Source organism: Trichosurus vulpecula, chromosome 2 (assembly GCF_011100635.1).
Source record: "Trichosurus vulpecula isolate mTriVul1 chromosome 2, mTriVul1.pri, whole genome shotgun sequence".
NCBI classification, from domain to species: domain Eukaryota; kingdom Metazoa; phylum Chordata; class Mammalia; order Diprotodontia; family Phalangeridae; genus Trichosurus; species Trichosurus vulpecula.
The window spans coordinates 376,161,484-376,178,204 of record NC_050574.1 but is presented as its reverse complement, the minus strand read 5'-3'; the positions used below and the strand labels follow the sequence as shown (position 1 = coordinate 376,178,204).

Below are 16,721 nucleotides of genomic sequence, written 5' to 3'. Positions count from 1 at the left end.
ACTGCGACGCCTCCGGAGGTCGGAGCTGCGGCGGAGCAACTTAGTGCGAGGCGCCCCGGGCCGCCTTCTCATCCGAGGAATGGAGGCGGGCAGTTTGTAAACTTTTAATTTTTTTCCTACGTCCTCTCTTTGAAATGTTTGGAAGCCTACTTTGAAGTTTAATCCGAAATTTAGATTATAAACTCCCCGAGGACAGTGAATACTTTATTCGTTGATCTTTACCCACTAATTCGTACTTACTGTTTATCTAAATGATTTCATCTCTAATCATTTATCGGAGCTGAAAAACCGAAGAAGTTACCACACTGATACTGTACAATCAAATAAAGGGTAATTTGGATTTCATATCTTAAGATTTAGAGCTGAAAAATACCTTAAATGACATCAAATATTCCCCCATTTATAGCTGAGGTATCTGAGGCCAGAAGAGGTTAGTTAGTTATTTGGCTATTGTCAAGCAGGTGTCAAGTATCTTTGAGATTAATGGTTATTTGAGGATAATTGCAGATATGACTTAGGGGAAAGAACAAAGATCCTTCAAAAGATATCAGCGGAAGACAAAAAGAGATTGTGATTGAATGAATTAAGTATTGTTTAACTGTATGCCAGTCACTGTATGCCCTGGAGTCACAAATGTAAAAATGAGTCCCTTTGAGCCTTCAAGGGGGTTGAGGGGATGTGGGTGGAATAGAACATATTAACTAATACAAGCATGAAAGTTTTGGTTAGTGAATTAATGGGGATTGTGAGTAGGTAGGGGGGAAGAGAATAAGCATTTATATAGTGCCTACTACATGCCAGGCGCTGTGCTGAGTGCTTTACAAAAATTCTCTTATTTGATCCTCATTACAACCCTGTGAGATAGGAGCTATTATTTTCCCTGTTTACAGTTTAAGAAACTGAGGCAAGAAGCGGTTATGTGACTTGCCCACCGTTTCACAAGTAGTTCTGTAGCTGGATTTGAACTCATGTCTTGCTGACACTTCAGACACAGGGCCCTATCCATCCAGCTGCCTCTGAGTAGAGTCATCAGGTTTTCTAGTAGCAGTGTAATGTTGATTTTATTTCTGTTCCCAGGGCAACAAGGAGAGACGAGGACTAGCGGTCACTTCACCTTTTGGAATCAGGGAAAGATGTGGGGCCCTGTTTTCCTGATGGATGAGGTGTAGTCTGGTGCCCTCTCTATATAGTCTGTAGATTTTCATTCATCCAACAATCAAGATATCTCAGCTTCCAGATGGAGTACCAAAGCTGAGTAGATTAAGGTAGCAAAAGAAGGTGTTGTCTCTAGGGAGAAGGGCAACTGCAAAGGACAGAGCAAATAACTGTTTGGATTAACTTCCAAGTCTGGAGACTTTTACTTCCCTTAAATAGCCAGACTTCTAGAAAAACAGCTGAACTGATTGCTGCTCTACTGTCTCCTGCTCCTCGGACCCTTTCATTTTCTTCCCGTCTCTTACAACTCAAGTAAAATAGGTCTCTGCAAGGTCACTCGTGAACTCTTTATGATAAATACCAGTGACTTTTCCCTCAGTCATCATCCTTCGTTATTTCTCTGCAGAATTTGACAGAGATAAAAGGGAAAAAAATGTTCCTGCTTCAAAGAGGAAAGACAACACAAATGGGAGCTGAGAAGTGGGAAGTTTGGAAGTACCTGAATGAGGGCCAGAACATGAAGAATGGATGATCTGCATCAGGAGTAGACAACTTGCACCCTGGAGGCCACATATAGCCTTCTAGGTCCTCAGCTGCAGCCTTTGGACTGAGTCCAAGTTTTACAGAACAAATCCTTTTTTTTTTTTTAAGGGAATTTGTTATATGAAGTTTGGATTTAGTCAAAGGGCTGCACTTGAGGACGTAGAGGGCCACATGTGGCCCTGAGGCTACAGGTTCCCCACCCCTTACTGGACCTTTCCCTCAAAATGGAGTTACTGTAGTGGTAGAGAGAGAAAGCAGCTGAATCTGTGGTCTTGAATTATGAACTGAGCTATGAACTGAGCTCTTGTCTGTTATTTTGGTATACACACTGTCTCATCAGCTTCCATAGGTTCAACTGTCATTTTAGATAGCTCCCAAATTACCCATCTAGCTGTCCTTTTTTTCCCAGGGTCCAGGCCTATATATCCAACTGCTTGCAAAATAACTCTATCCCATCCTAATGTCTATCTCATAGACATCTCAAATTGAAGGTACCACCATCCTGTCAGTCAACCACCATTAGCAATATTAGTTATCCTGAGTCCTTCCCTCTTAAAATCTCCATATTTTGTTAATTGACAGGTCTTAACCAATTCTCCTCTAGTACCTCTTCTTATCTCTCCACTTACACAGCTACCACCCTAGTTCAGGCCCTCATCATTTCCCACCTGGATTATTGTAAGAGTTAATCTCCCCTTTCTAATCCATCTTTCATAATGTCCAGCTCTCTTATTTCTCTACAGAGAAGGAACAAGTTCCAGAGAGGTTAAATGGCTCACACAGTGTCACCCAGGTACTAAAAAAGAAGGAACTGGAAATCAGATTCTGTGACTCCATACCCGTTGCTTTTTCTACTGTATGATGCTATCCTTTTTGTAAGGCATAGTTTTGGCCTACTGTTACATTGCTTAAGTATGTGTAATGGCACCCTATGGCTTCTAAGATAAATATGGCATTTAAAGCCCTTTACAATATAGTTCAGCTTACTTTTCTAAAATTTTAAAAATACCAAACAAGTTGAGCATGTCCATAAGTAAATCAAACAGAAAAAGAGACTTGTAAATGAAACTGCAAATATGTTACATTCCTTTTGCTTTAAAGTAGGGGTGTCAAATGCAAAATAGAAACTGATTCAGAAAACCACAAATTAACCTTATAGAAGTTGCATTTGTATTTATTTTGTTAAAACATTTCCCAATTACATTTTAATCTGTTTCAGGCTGCCCTTGGGAGTTTTGCAGGCTATTTTTGGAGGGAGTTTGACACTTCTGCTTTAAAGTATATAATAAATTAGATACCTGACCAAACTCTAAGCACTTCACAGCTCCTGCTTCAGCTGCCTTTGAGGCCTTTGGCTTCAAGAAGCTGTAGCATGCTCAGTGGCCACACCCTGGTAAAAAAAAAAAAACCAAACATCTCAGCAGACTGCTAAACCATGTTGAGGGTAACCAATGGGACTCAAACCTATTGGTGAGCAAGGGGAATGTTTACCCCAAGCATGTGAAGATTTCCCCTGGTGGAATGGATGAAGAATGAGAAGAATTTGTTTCAGTGGCCTTGAAGGTAACTGAAGCAGATGAGGTGAGGTGCTTAGAGCTTGCCCAAGTTCTAACTAAGAGGATTCAGTGGATAACCTTGGTGTCTTCCATGTCTAACCAAGCTCCAATTGCTCCACAGAGCCTGCTTCAGCTGCCTTCATGGCTATTGAAACAAATTGTTTTCATCCACCCATTCCATCAGGGAAAGTCTTCATATGCTTGGGTTAGACACCCCCTAACTTGCCAAAGGGTTTGAGACCCCTGGGTTACCCTCAACCTGGTTTAGCTTGTCTGCCAAAACAGTTTTTTACTGGACTGTGGCTGCTGTGCATGCTGTAGCTTCTTGGAGCCACAGGTGAGAGGTCAATCAGTTAGACACTACAGGTAGAAAGCATCCCTGAGAAGGGCTCAGCAGCCCTCGTACCAGAGTTACTAGTCTTCCTTGAACATACTCTATGCCCCCTTTGAGGTATAAGCCTAGTAATAGCATCACTGAATCAGAGGGTATACAGTTTTGTAATTGTTGGGGTATCCCAGAGTGGCTATAATTACCATTTCACCAGCAGAGTATTAGTGTGCCCATTTTCCCCCAGACCTTTCAACATTTGTCATTTTCTTTTTTTGTCAGCTTTGCCAGTCAGGCATGCATGAGGTAGGACCTCAGAGTTGCTTTAATTTGCATTTCTCTGTTAGTGATTTTGAGCATTTTTTTTAGAGCAGGGGTAGGGAACGGGTGGCCTTCTAGGTCCTTGGGTGCAGCCTTTTACTGAGTCCAAGGTTTTACACAACAAATCCTTTTATTAAGGGGATTTGTTCTGTGAAGTTTGGACTCATTCCAATGGCTGCATTTGAGGACCTAGAGGGCCACCTGTGGCTTTGAGGCTGCAGGTTCCCTGCCTCTGGTTTAGAGTTTTCCTTTAAAACTATTTACATTCTTTGGCCATTTATCAAATGGCAAATGATTCTTGTTCATATAAATTCAGATTAGTTCCTTATAAATCTGAAAATGAGACCTTTGTCATTCTAGAAAGCTATTTGGAACTATCCTCTTCATCCAGCAGTACCACTACCAGTTCTGTACTCCAAAGAAATCAAAGGAAGAGGACTCATATTAAAAAGTATTTATAGTAGCACGTTTTTAGTGGCAAAGAATTGAAAACTGGAGTACGCGTCAGTAGGAGAAATGACTAAACAAGATATGATATATGAATGTGATAGAATATCATTTTGCTATAAGGAATGATGTAAGGTACAGTTTCAGAGAAACACTGGAAGATTCACATATAAATGGATGCAGAGTGAAGTGAACAGGATCAGAATAATTTTTATACTATAACAGCAATTTGTAAAGATAAACAGACTTAGGAACTCTAATCAGCAATGATCAATCACAATTTCAAAGGACTTCTAATAAAATATGCTATCTTCTGATAGGTGATGGAGTAAAAGTACAGATTGAGAAATAATTTTTTGGACATGCCCACTTCTGAAATTTGCTTTGACTAAACATGTTTGTGATAGGGTATTGATTTTCTTGCTTCCTCAGGAACATAGGAAGGGGGAAGAAAATTTTCATGAAAATAAACATTTTAAAAGAATAAAGTAAAACAAAAAGAAATGAGACCTGTATCAGAGAAACTTTGCTGCAAAGATTTTTTTTCCCCGGTTATTTCTTTTCTAATCTTAGCTGCATTGCATTTGTGCACAAACTTAAATTTTATGTAATCAAAATTTTCCATTTTATCTTCTTTGATCAGATGCTTTCTTAACAGTCAGTAAGCACAGTGGGATCTTGTATTCTCTATGCCTTTCAATCAGTTTTAACTAGTCTTCTGTAGAATATTATTTTCTAAAACTTGTCTATTCTCTTTTAACGCTTTTAAGTATGAACTTGATTCACGTGTAGATGATTTTTTTATAAAGATTTTCTAGAGATGAGAAAGTTAGTAGTTATATTTTCTTGTTCTCCTTCTTTGGTCCATGATTTGTTCCACAAGTTTGGTAACTGCCCTTCTTTCAGATACATTGAAAATCAGTTCCTTGGCATCCTCAAAATTATTTTCTCCAGCTGAAACTCCTCTATGGTCTACCTCCACTCTTCATGTCTTAGTTTTACCACTGTAACTTCCTTTTGCAGCATATCAAGGACAATTATTATGTTAGAGTCCAAGTGTGATGGCTCTCCTGTCAGAGAAGAAAGTTTGTTATAAAAATGTATATAAGTGTCTTCCATTTTTTGCCTTATTTTCATCTAAGTCCTTTAATGAGGATTTTTTAATTTTCTGGCCAAGCGTTCAAAGTGTAAATTTGTTTCTCTCCGCCTGCTTTTCACTGCTGCTTTTCCCTATTTTCCCTTTGGGGAAATTGGCCCTCAATCATGAGGAATTCCTCATATGAAATGAGATAATAATTGTAAAGCACTTATACCAATACCTGGCACATAGTAATTGTTACATACACATTACCATCATTATTATTATCACCAGAGGAAGAGGCCTCAGTATATTAAGCCATTCAGTAAAGAGAATAGAGTTCTATGGCCTAATTTGGAACTGTAGCAGGCTGCTTGTTTGCCTAAAGAACAGTAGCCTGTTATGGTGCTGCTACCTATGTCCTCCTCCTGGGTCTCTGTTTTATAACCATATCTAGGAGGTGAGTATGTGCCTTGAATTTCCAATGATGATATGTGGCCTTAGGCCTAAGGCCTGGGAGAAAATGTGGCAGCCACTACGGCCTTTATTTCTATATCAATAGGGATATAAACCTACCTTAAAGAATTAAAAAATCTCAGTGTTTCATTTTGTACCACATCCTAATATGGTTAACTAAGTTAAGCTCTTTGACTCATAATCAGATGAGATAATATCTTTAAAGTGCTTAGCACAGTGCCTGGCATCTAGTATTGTTCTTAATAAATGCTTGTTCTTTTCTTCCCTTCCTCCACATCCTAAAAATAATAAGTTTATATCTTTTCCCTACTACTGTTTCCCTGTGTATCAACAATTATATTCTTGGGGCCCAATACTTACCATGTTTAGTAACCCGCTGAGTAATCTGAAAAGGACTTTCAATAAATATGCCATTATCTCCCTCCTCATTAAAAAAAAAAAACACTACCTCCATCAAAAGAATCAGCAATCCAGTCCTTCATTCAGGCAATAGCCTCAGCACTACTGATATTTGATGTTATTAAAAACACCTACTTCACCAACCAATGAACCTTATTACAGTTCCCCAACTTGTACCTTCAGCTATCAGAACACTACCCCAAATAATAAAATTCACAGTTTTGAGGTCCGCATGTAACTCAAGGTATTGCAAAACTCAAGAACAATTCTTTTTACTTGAGGAAAAAAAGTAATTCCAAAATGAATTGACCTGAGAGGTCATCAGGACTAGTACCTTCATTCTATACGTGAGAAAATTGAAGCTCAAAAAAGTTAAATGACTAGTCCAAGGTCATCCAGGGAATTAGCAGCAGAACTGAAACTTAATCTTCAAACACCAAATATTACTGATGTTTTAGAAGTGCAGTAGTTTTTATCAGTCTTGTTCCAGTTAATCACTGAGCCAGAAATGGATCTTGCTCAGTGAAATTAAGTCTGCTTTGAGAAGGATAAAAGTATGGAAATTGAGTCAAAACCGTTGTATCTAGCCGAGTTCATTTTAAACCTCTTTTAAAGCATCTTCTCAAAGCCTATACACTTCCTTTTCTATAAGCTTTTTCTTTAGGGATAATGTAGACTGTCCTAAGTTTTTGATATATCAGAAAAGATAATCACCTTGTAGAATTTGAAAGGTGCCTCCTTCCTTAGTAAAAATGCCAAATGTTGTTTTCCCTGATTTGAGTTCTCTTCACGAACTGCATACCACCCTAGAACCTGGATCTCCTTGATAATAAGATATAGTACCAGACAGATGCTTCCCAGGAACGTTTTCTGTAACTGGTGGGTAGAGAAAATAGGATGGTTGAAAATATAATCATAGTTTACCACCCCCGTAGACTTTCCATACATAGAAAGCACTACTTTAGTGGTAGGACTTTGGTGGAATCCAACTTGTTGGCAAATAGAAATTTCTTTTTTTTTTTTTTTTAAGATCACTAGAAAGCAAGGTGTTTTTAGAGGGAAGAAAGCACATATATTTTTCTCTCTTCCTAGTTTCACTGGATGTAAGATTTACAATCCACAGTGATAAAATCGTAGGTCTTGGAAGTATTGATATAAGTTTTATTTTGGGCAATTATATAAGCCACTTAGAAACCAACCAACCAAAAATTCTTTTTATAAAAATGTTCCTTGTGTTAGTCATAATATGAGTTTTTTCTCCTTCCCAAATATTAATCAGATCTCTCAATTACTTTATGTACTTTTATACCTACCCCACAGGGTTGTGGTGAGTAAAATGCTTTGTAGAATTTAAAGGACAAATATAAATTGAGTTATTGAAACTTTCAAAAAATTATGTGTATATCCAGTGATTGAATGGATGTGGATATTCTTTCCATTGCTATATAGTGTTTTGCGAATGTAACTAGGCTAAGCCTCAGGTAAGAAAACATTGGAGGAAATGTGCATTGTGGTCTGGTTTATGTTTTCAATCTGTATCCGCAGTTCTGTTATGTTTAGATTTAGACTTTAAAAATCTAAATATTGCAGGACTGGTCTCTTTTTTTTTTTTCCAGCCATGACTAAAAGAGAAGCAGAAGAGCTGATAGAAATTGAAATTGATGGAACAGAGAAACAAGAATGCACAGAAGAAAGGTACAAATTGTATTGATCTTCATTTACATCATTGAATGTTCCTCACTGAAAGCAAACCCAAGTTTTTATTGACTGAAAACATCACAGGGTTTATTTATTGGTTTTTCTCTTAACTAAATAAATAGTGCGCTGTAGTGTATAGAGAGTTGATCTTGTAGCCAGGAATACTCTGAGGTCATGTCTTGGCTCTGATTGGCTCAGGTTTTGTGACCCTGGTCATGTTACTTAACCTCTCAGTTCTCTAGACAACTCTCTAAGACTACAAGTTACAGAGAAGGAGCTGGCCTGCGTTTATAGAAGGAAATTCCACACCAAGCCTCCATGTATAAATGAAGTCCTTTGTGAAGGAAGAAAAAAAATTCATCATAGACTAAAGAAGCAGAAACATAAATAAGAATCTAACATCTTAGTGACCGAGAATTACTAATTGTATTAATTTATACTCCCTTCTACTCCCAATGTGATCATGGGGCCTTTTCCCTCTCCTCAAAACTGACTACTTTATTCGGAAAGATTTTAACAGATATACTTGCAGAATGTATTTATAACATCGGGCAAGTTTGCTGAGTATGTAGCCGCTTCTAGGCTTTCTTCTTAACTATATAACTGAAGATAGGGCTTATCAAATGACCAAAGCTAGATCTCATATTTTTAAGCAGCAAGTATTTGATAGTAAAATGTGAACATGCAGTCATTCAATTTTAAACTTGTCTGCAATCTCTTCTTCCATTGGTTGTTTCCAGACCAAAAAAAAGATGAACCTATGTTTGACAGTCTGAAAGATCCTTTAATGTGACTTATTTTTCTCACTTCTAAATTTGGGGGCTAATTCATAGATCTACAACAGGTTTTCAAGCTCTGGATTAAGATTCAAGCAGCATATTAAGATTCTACCTCACAGTTTACCAAAACCAGAAACCTAGATTCTCAGTTCAGCTTGTCACTGCCTTGCTGTTTAACTTTGATCAATTTCTGGGCCTTAGTTTCTTCCTGTGCAATCAAGGGGCTAGACCAGGGATGGGGAATCTGTGGCCTCAAGTGTGAGACTGAGTCCAAGTTTTACAGAACAAATCCTTTTATTAAGGGGATTTGTTCTGTGGAGTTTGGGTTCAGTCAAAGGGCTATACTTGAGGACCTGGAGGGCCACACGTGGCCTTGAGGCCACAGGTTCTTCACTCCTGGGCTAGATCAAATCAGTGGTGTCAAGCATATGGCCCAGGGACTACTTGCAACCCATAACACTCCCTAGTGTGGCCTGAACCAGATGAAAATGTAATTGGGAAATACTTAACAAAATAAGCAAAAATACAATGCAACATAGATAACAATAATTTTTGAAACATAAGTCATATTTGTCTTGCAGGCATCCGTTATGGTTTATTGGCCCCATTTCTATTTGAATTTGATACCACTGGACTAGGTGATTTTTAAGGGCCTTTCTGGTTCTGAAATTTTCTGGTCCAGAGTAGCTGCCAGATTGGCCTCTTAATTCACAATTGGAAAGATTGAATTATGCAGCAGAGTGTTAAAATTTTTTTTTTTTTACTTCTCATTGAGGAGGGAGGGAGAGAATTTGGAACTCAAAAGTTTTAAGAAACAAATGTTAAAAATTTTTACATGTAATTGGGGAAAAATATTAAATTTAGAAGAACTTTTTACTGAATAAAGTAAACAACAAGGCTATACACAGGTACAATTCTTCATATCTTTTCTAAATGGAACATACTTGGGTCATGGACATAAGTAGCTTAATCTTTCTGAAGAGCTCCTACCCCTTCTAAGGTACAAATCTCAACAATATTCCCAGTCATATAGTACTACATATAAATAGTGGAGGTTGGTTTGAGCAAAGCAGGGGTCTTCCACTCATCTTACAGTTAGTCAGCAAACTTTTATTAAGTGCTTATCATGTGGCCAGATAAGCTCTGCAAATAAAGAGAAAGGTAAAACCAGTTCCTGACTTCATGGGCCTCACGTTCTAATGGAGAAGCAATATGTAAATAACTAGGTACATATAGGATATTTACAGAATAAATGAGACAGTCTGAGAGTGGAAGGCATTAGCAGCTAAGAACATTTCTGAGAACATTTGACATAAATGTTAATTCCAAGAAGGCTTGTCTCCATTATAGTTGTCCGTGACCGATGGCTACAAATGCACTAAAAATCATTAATGCCTTGTAGCTTAATCACCCTCTTAGAGCCTAAGCAAAATAAATAACACCTGAGATATCCCACCCAGTTGCTATTAGTCCCATTTTTGTGTTCATACCAGCACCAAGACCATACTCCATATCTAGGAATAAATAATGTAGACTTTGGTTCTAAGTTCTTACAGATAAAACACCCGAGGGGAAGAGTGCATAAGGCATATTCTCAACAAAGGAAAAGAAGTGATCAAAGCCAAAACAATACAGCCATCCCTTGAAGTCAGAACAGCTGTGGTGTTACCAAATGATAAACTTGAGAAAGTGACAGTAGAACTGAAGACCATTCAAAGATAGCACCACGATGACAGCAGCCAGGAACAAAAAACTGGCCATCAAGACTCAAGATATATCTGCACTCAAACATTTCCAAAATATAAAATCTGAAAGCAGAGGCTAAGGCTGTGTAATTCTCTTGTTTCAACCTGTCATGTGGCCTGAGATGGTATCTCTCTTCTCACTCTTCTCCTAGTCTCCTGGCTATCAATCAATAAACATTTATTAAGTGCTTACCTCTCTAAGATATTTACCCATCGAACTTTACCCTTTGTCAACTCAGAGCATAGTGGTTCTGAAATTTCTTAAGGGTCTCATTCCCCAGCCCCTTGACCTAGGCAGAAAAATTGGGTAACACCTCTCTTGAGTGGTCAGAGTCTACTTCCTTTCATTGTTAAGCCCCCGTGATGGCTTATGGGAGCTGAAATCCATCTCTTGGCTTTCTTCCATATAGCCCTGAATGCCACCTCTTGGCTCTCAGAGATGATTTGCCCCAACTTTCCTGGGAGGAAGGTAAACATGAGATTGAAGGGAACAGCTTACTAAAGACAAAGTGGGTGCCTTGATGAAAGAAAATGATAGATAGCCATAAGGAAATAGTTTGTTCACAGCATTATTCCATCCAGCCAAGGAAATATGTAGTCAGTGACTAATGCTAACAGGTCTGCCAGAATACATATCAGCAAAGTTCCTCCAAAAGCCTTCCTCGATGGTCTAGTCATTGAATCTTCATGTGTCCAACCACTCGATGAAATCCATTCCAACAGCCCATTCAAAAGTCTGTCCAAGCAACCCATGCTTCAAAGAGTCACCATATACAGAATTAATCTTGAAGAAACAGCAGAGGATACAAGCCCAAAATAAATGGAACCATCTGAAAATGAAGCACTAGAACAGTTGAGTGTCCAAATCTTCACAAGAACCAGAGCTAACAGTTGCAAGGAAAGGAGCCCACTGGGATCGTTACCCTCATGAAGGATCTTGGCACCAGTGGGCCCAGGTTTAGCACTTTCCTGGGCCCTACCCATCCTATTCATGTCTGCTGTGAGAGTACCGATCTCAGCAACATCCTCAGGGATATAGTAATGCTGAATACTAATAGTGGAATCTCCCAGTGATCTTTTAATTGTTCAACAAGCTTTTATTAAGTGCTTACTATGTGGCAGGCACGGTGCTAAGCTCTAAGGATGGAGAGAAAGGCAAAAACAATCCCTGACCTCGTGGGCCTCATACTCTAATGGAAGAGACAATGTAAATAACTAGATATATACAAGATATTTATAGAATAAATGGAAGGCAATCTGAGAGAGGAAGGCATTAATTAGCACCTGGAGGAAACAGGAAAATCTTATAAAAAGTAGCAATTAAGCTGAGTCTTGAAGAAAATTAAGAGAACCAAAAGACAAAGGTGAGGAGGCAGAGCCTTCCAGGTATGGTGTACAGCCAGCTCAAAGCTGTAGAAATAAGAGATGGAATGTTGTGTTCAAGAAATCGCAGATGGGCCATGTAGCCTTATTGTAGGGTGCATAGAAAGGAGTAAAGTGTAAGGAGACTGGAAAGAGAAAAGAAAGGGTCAGGTTATGAAGAGCTTTAATTGACAAATAAATTTATATTATATCCTGGAAGAAATGGGAGTCACCAATATTCATTGAGCAGGATGGGAGCATAGACCTATGCTTTCAAAAAATAACCTTGGCAGTTGTATGAAGAATGGATTGGGGTGAGGAGAGACAAGACTAGTTAGAAGACTGTTATAGTAGTCCAGGGGAGAGTTAATGAGAACCTGAAAAAAGGTGGCAGGTGTGTGAGTGAAGAGAAGGGGACATAAGAGAGATGTTGTAAAGGTAGCAAGACGAGATTGGATTGGATATGAGGGTTAAGTGAAAGTGAGGGGTCGAGAATCAAACTGAGGTCTCGAACCTAAGCTACTGGGAGCATGGTGTTTTCTTTGATAATAATAAGCTAGTTCAGAAAGGAGGAGGTTTGAAGGTGGGACGGGGAGAGGGAGTTTTGAATTCTGTTTTAGATGTGTTAAGTTTCAGGTGTCTATGGGACATTGCTTTTGAGATATACAAGAGGCTTTGGGGGATGTTAAACTTGAGGTCAGGTAAGAGAATAAACCAAGTTGAAGGTAACCGAGAGGCCTCAAACCTGTTGGTGAATGAAGGTGTCTGAAGCAGGTACTGTGGAGGGATTAGAACTTGGTCAGGCATTGAAGATGTCAAGGTTATCCACTGCATCCTGGGCCATTGCCAGTGGTTTTGACTTTTGTGCTGCCACTGTACTTTGATGACTCTTGGAAAAAAGAGTGAGGCTGATGATTTTGTGCAACTCTGCCTCACTTAAAACCAATTCATGCACGAGTCAGGACATCACCCTGTGATGTCATTGGCCTGCTTTGATCAACAACAGTATGTACACCTGGGAATCATGTAGAGATTGACAATTGGAGCAAGGGAGATGGTATAGAGGAAATAGAAAAGAGGTCGTAGGACAGAACTTTGGGGAATACCCACAATAGTGGGAACAATATGGATGAAGAACCAACAAAGGAGACTGAGAAGGAAGCATTGGATAATAGGAGGAGAACTGGGAGAAATCAGTGTCATGAAAATCCAGAGGAGGAGAAGGTAGTGTGAAAGCAGTGTGAAAGGCTACAGAGAGGTTGGGGTAGCAATTAGGATTAAGAAAAGACACTTAGCTGTGGCAGTTTAGAGATCATTAGTAACATTAGAAAGAACAGTTTCAGTGAATGATGAGATTGGAAGCCAGATTGCAAAAGGTTGAGGAGTGACTGAGAGGAGAAATGGAGATAACTAACAAGATGGCTTTCTTACGGAGGTTAGCCAGAAAGAAAATAGCCCTATCTCTGCTTAGTTAATATGAGCAAAATAAGGAAAGTGGCTGTATTGGCTACCATAGTTAGTGAACTCTATCCACTGTGCTACCTAGTTGCCCTATATCAAAAGCTTGGGAAAGAAGCTTGAAAACATCAAACATCTATGATTTTGTACAATAAAGGAGACAGACAGGATGACAGATGGGGGGACTGTAGGACTGAATGAGGTGAGACTTGGCATTATTCACAGGCAGCAGGGAAGCAATCCATAGATAAAGTTTGAAGATTAGAGACCAAGTGGGAATGATAGTAGGGGCAATCTGCTGGAGAAAATGGGAGGGATTGGGATTAGGGAATTGGCCTTACCCGACAAGAGCCAATTCTTTATACAAGGACATAGTGTAGGAAAAATATAGTGAAGGAAGAGTTTGAGTGATAGGATGAGAAGGCAGAACTGTAGGCAAATGGTGTGTGTGTGTCTTTGTGTGTCTGTGTGTAGTATGAGTCACAGTTCCTGGCTGAAAGGATTGGATTTGTGTGGGGAGCACAGGGAAAAAGATAAGGTTTGGAACAACCACTGTGGATAGATAGTGGGATAGTGAACAACTAGGGAGAATGTTTGCCTCATGCAGTGAGGACCCAGTTGAGTTCAAGTAGCAAAATTTGTATTGGACTCATTTGGCATGGTCTTATGAGCTCCATTCAGTAGCATGTAACTCCACAGCAAATAATATTTTTGAAATTCAGTATTATTTACTGTCTGAACCATCATTTGACATTTACCTTGCGATATCACTAATAGATATGTATATGTACCTTTATGAAGGGGACCTTGGAGTCATCTAGTCCAATCCCCTCATGTTAGAGATGAGGAAATGGGCAATGTCCTCCGTATTCAAAACCAGTTACTCTGGTTTTTCCCACCAGCTACACCCTTTTGAACTGGACTCTATCATGGCCCCAGGAAATCTTATCGTTAAGAAACTCCTCATTCTTCAAGTTTGCATCAAGTCTGATATTCATAACTCATCAATACTCTCTTCTCCTTTGATTGGAGGACTGGAGGGTGGAACAAAGAACTTCTCCCAAAGCCTTCAGTTATAGAGGGCTCCCAGGTTAACTATGTCTTCCTTTTCCACCTGCTGCACACCTTTGTTCTGAACTCTTTATTATACCCTTGAGACAATCCACAAAAGGAAACTGAAGGGGGGGGTGATTTTATCATACTCTTGAGCCAGTACCTTCCCCCTTTTCAGCTTCCTTTTGTGGGTTGTCTTCTTCCATTGGATTTTAAGCTCCTTGAGGGCAGGGTTCGTTTTTCTTTTTGTATTTATTTCCCTAGGATATTTGTATTCCCCATTGCCTAGCTTAGGGCTTGGCACATATGAGGTACTTAATAAATGTTTATGGAGTAACCGAGCGATGCCACATCCTGTACTTTTTTCAAATGCACCATATTGTTTAGTTTGGGAGATTTAGGGAGAGGCCATGTATAACTGAATGTAACATTTTTGGTGAGGAATAGAAAGAAGATACCACTGCAGAGATTAAATACAAAAGGAAAATAGACGTATCTCTGCATAGAAAATATGAGCAAAATAAGGAAAATGGCTACCATAGTTAGTGAATACAGTACATTGACTAGTGTTTATATTAAAAGGTGGTTGCTATTAAGTCGTTTTCAATTGTGTGACCCCATTTGGAGTAATTGGAGTGATTTGCCATTTCCTTCTCTAGCTCCTACATATGAGGAAACTGAGGCAGAAAGGGTTAAGTGACTTGCCCAGGGTCAGTCACACAGCTAGTAAGTGTCTGAAGCCAGGTGTGAACTCAGGAAGATGAGTCTTCCTGACCTCAGGCCAGGCACTCTATCCACTGTGCCACTAGTTGCCCTATATCAAAAGCTAAGGCCATGGAAAAGAAGCTAGAAAACATCAAACATATCTATAATTTTGTACAATAAAGATTACCTGTATGATGTTCACACAAGTCCTGGTGTCTGGTGGTGATTGTATTACTAACATTTATATTACTAACTACATTTATACTAATAACTATAATACATTTATGCTAACATTTATACAGTACTTACTGCATATCAGAAATAAACAAGTCGAAGAAGGCTCACAGTTATTCATTGGGACCAAGAATCCTTTGTAAAACTCGCAGAGCACCTAGTATTCAGTGAAAAATAGGTGCTTAACAAATATTTTTACAATGAATAAAAAATGGTGATTTACAGTGGAGGGTGTGAATCTGGACAATGGATTCATTATGTGATACACATTTTTAGTTAGAGAAATATGCATTTGGATGTGACCATCAAATTTTTTTCATCATTGGCTATATTTTGAACCTTCTATGTAGCCATCTAGAAAAAAAAAAATTATTTAACCACTTTGGCCAACTTAAAGTACAGATGTAGTTAATGTTTATTGTGATTATGCTGAAGATTTTTAAATACTTTCTGAAATAACTTGTACTTTGCATTTTGTGTGTGTGTGTGTGTGTGTTTGGAGTGGGGAAGGCAGGCAATTTGGGGTTAAGTGACCTGCCCAAGGTCACACAGCTAGTTAAGTGTGTCAAGTGTCTGAGGCAGGAATTGAACTCAGGTCCTCCTGACTCCAGGGCCGGTGCTCTACTCACTGCAACACCTAGCTGCCCCCTTTGCATTCTTTTGTTGAGTTTTTTGTATTATAATTTGAAATCAGTTTCAAGTGATCAAACATTGATTAAATAGTTAACTAACATTTATTAAGCACAGATGTTTAAAGGAATGGTGCCAGGTACTATTGATAGAGAGATGGAAAATCATAATTATATCCCACAGGGAGATAAATAGGTATTATGTTACGTACATAAATATTATAGAAGATGGAATGTGAAACTGGAACAGGAGAAATCCCGACAAAGTACCTTCAGTATCATTTGAAGAGAGATTATTTTAAACTGGGGATGGGGCTGAGAAAGGGAGGCTTCATGGGGTGGTAAGTGCCTGTGCTAGAACTTGAGTTAATGTAATTCCTTGTGATATCTCTTATGTTTCACTTTATTTAACTTTTCAGCAGTGTTTGTTTATAGATAATAGATTTTAGAGTTGGGAGGGACCTTGAGAGTAATCTCCTGATCTCTTTATTTTATAAATGAGGAAACCCTCATACTGGAGCCTACTCTGCAGAATGGGATTGGGGAAATGGTAATGAGGTTTGCCTGGAACAAAGAGGGTAGGAAGGGATGTAATTTGAAATAAGGAAAGGGTTCTGAGTTTAAAGGCAAATCTTGAGGACTTTGATAGCTTATGGGCTTTTATGTTAAAGTCAAGTCAATAAAAATTTTCTGGCAAACAAATTATAGTGAGACTTGTATTTTCTAATACCCTGAAGGGTATTAAAGAGGGGGG

The 16,721-nt window shown here is 38.8% G+C and overlaps 1 protein-coding gene across 4 annotated transcripts in view; it reads left to right on the top strand.

Annotated features, from left to right (window-relative positions):
* The window catches only part of GABPA (GA binding protein transcription factor subunit alpha), a 74,547-nt gene that overhangs the window by 1,240 nt on the left and 56,586 nt on the right, over nt 1–16,721 (top strand). For 2 of the 4 annotated variants that reach the window (XM_036747928.1, XM_036747927.1), the window contains exon 2: nt 7,921–7,999. In XM_036747928.1, coding sequence (XP_036603823.1) covers nt 7,923–7,999 — 77 coding nt within the window. In that variant the 5' untranslated portion in view covers nt 7,921–7,922. Of the gene's footprint in view, nt 1–1,967; nt 2,492–2,550; nt 2,574–7,920; nt 8,000–16,721 lie in introns of those variants that run through there. The other 2 variants (XM_036747929.1, XM_036747930.1) reach the window with 2 other exon arrangements.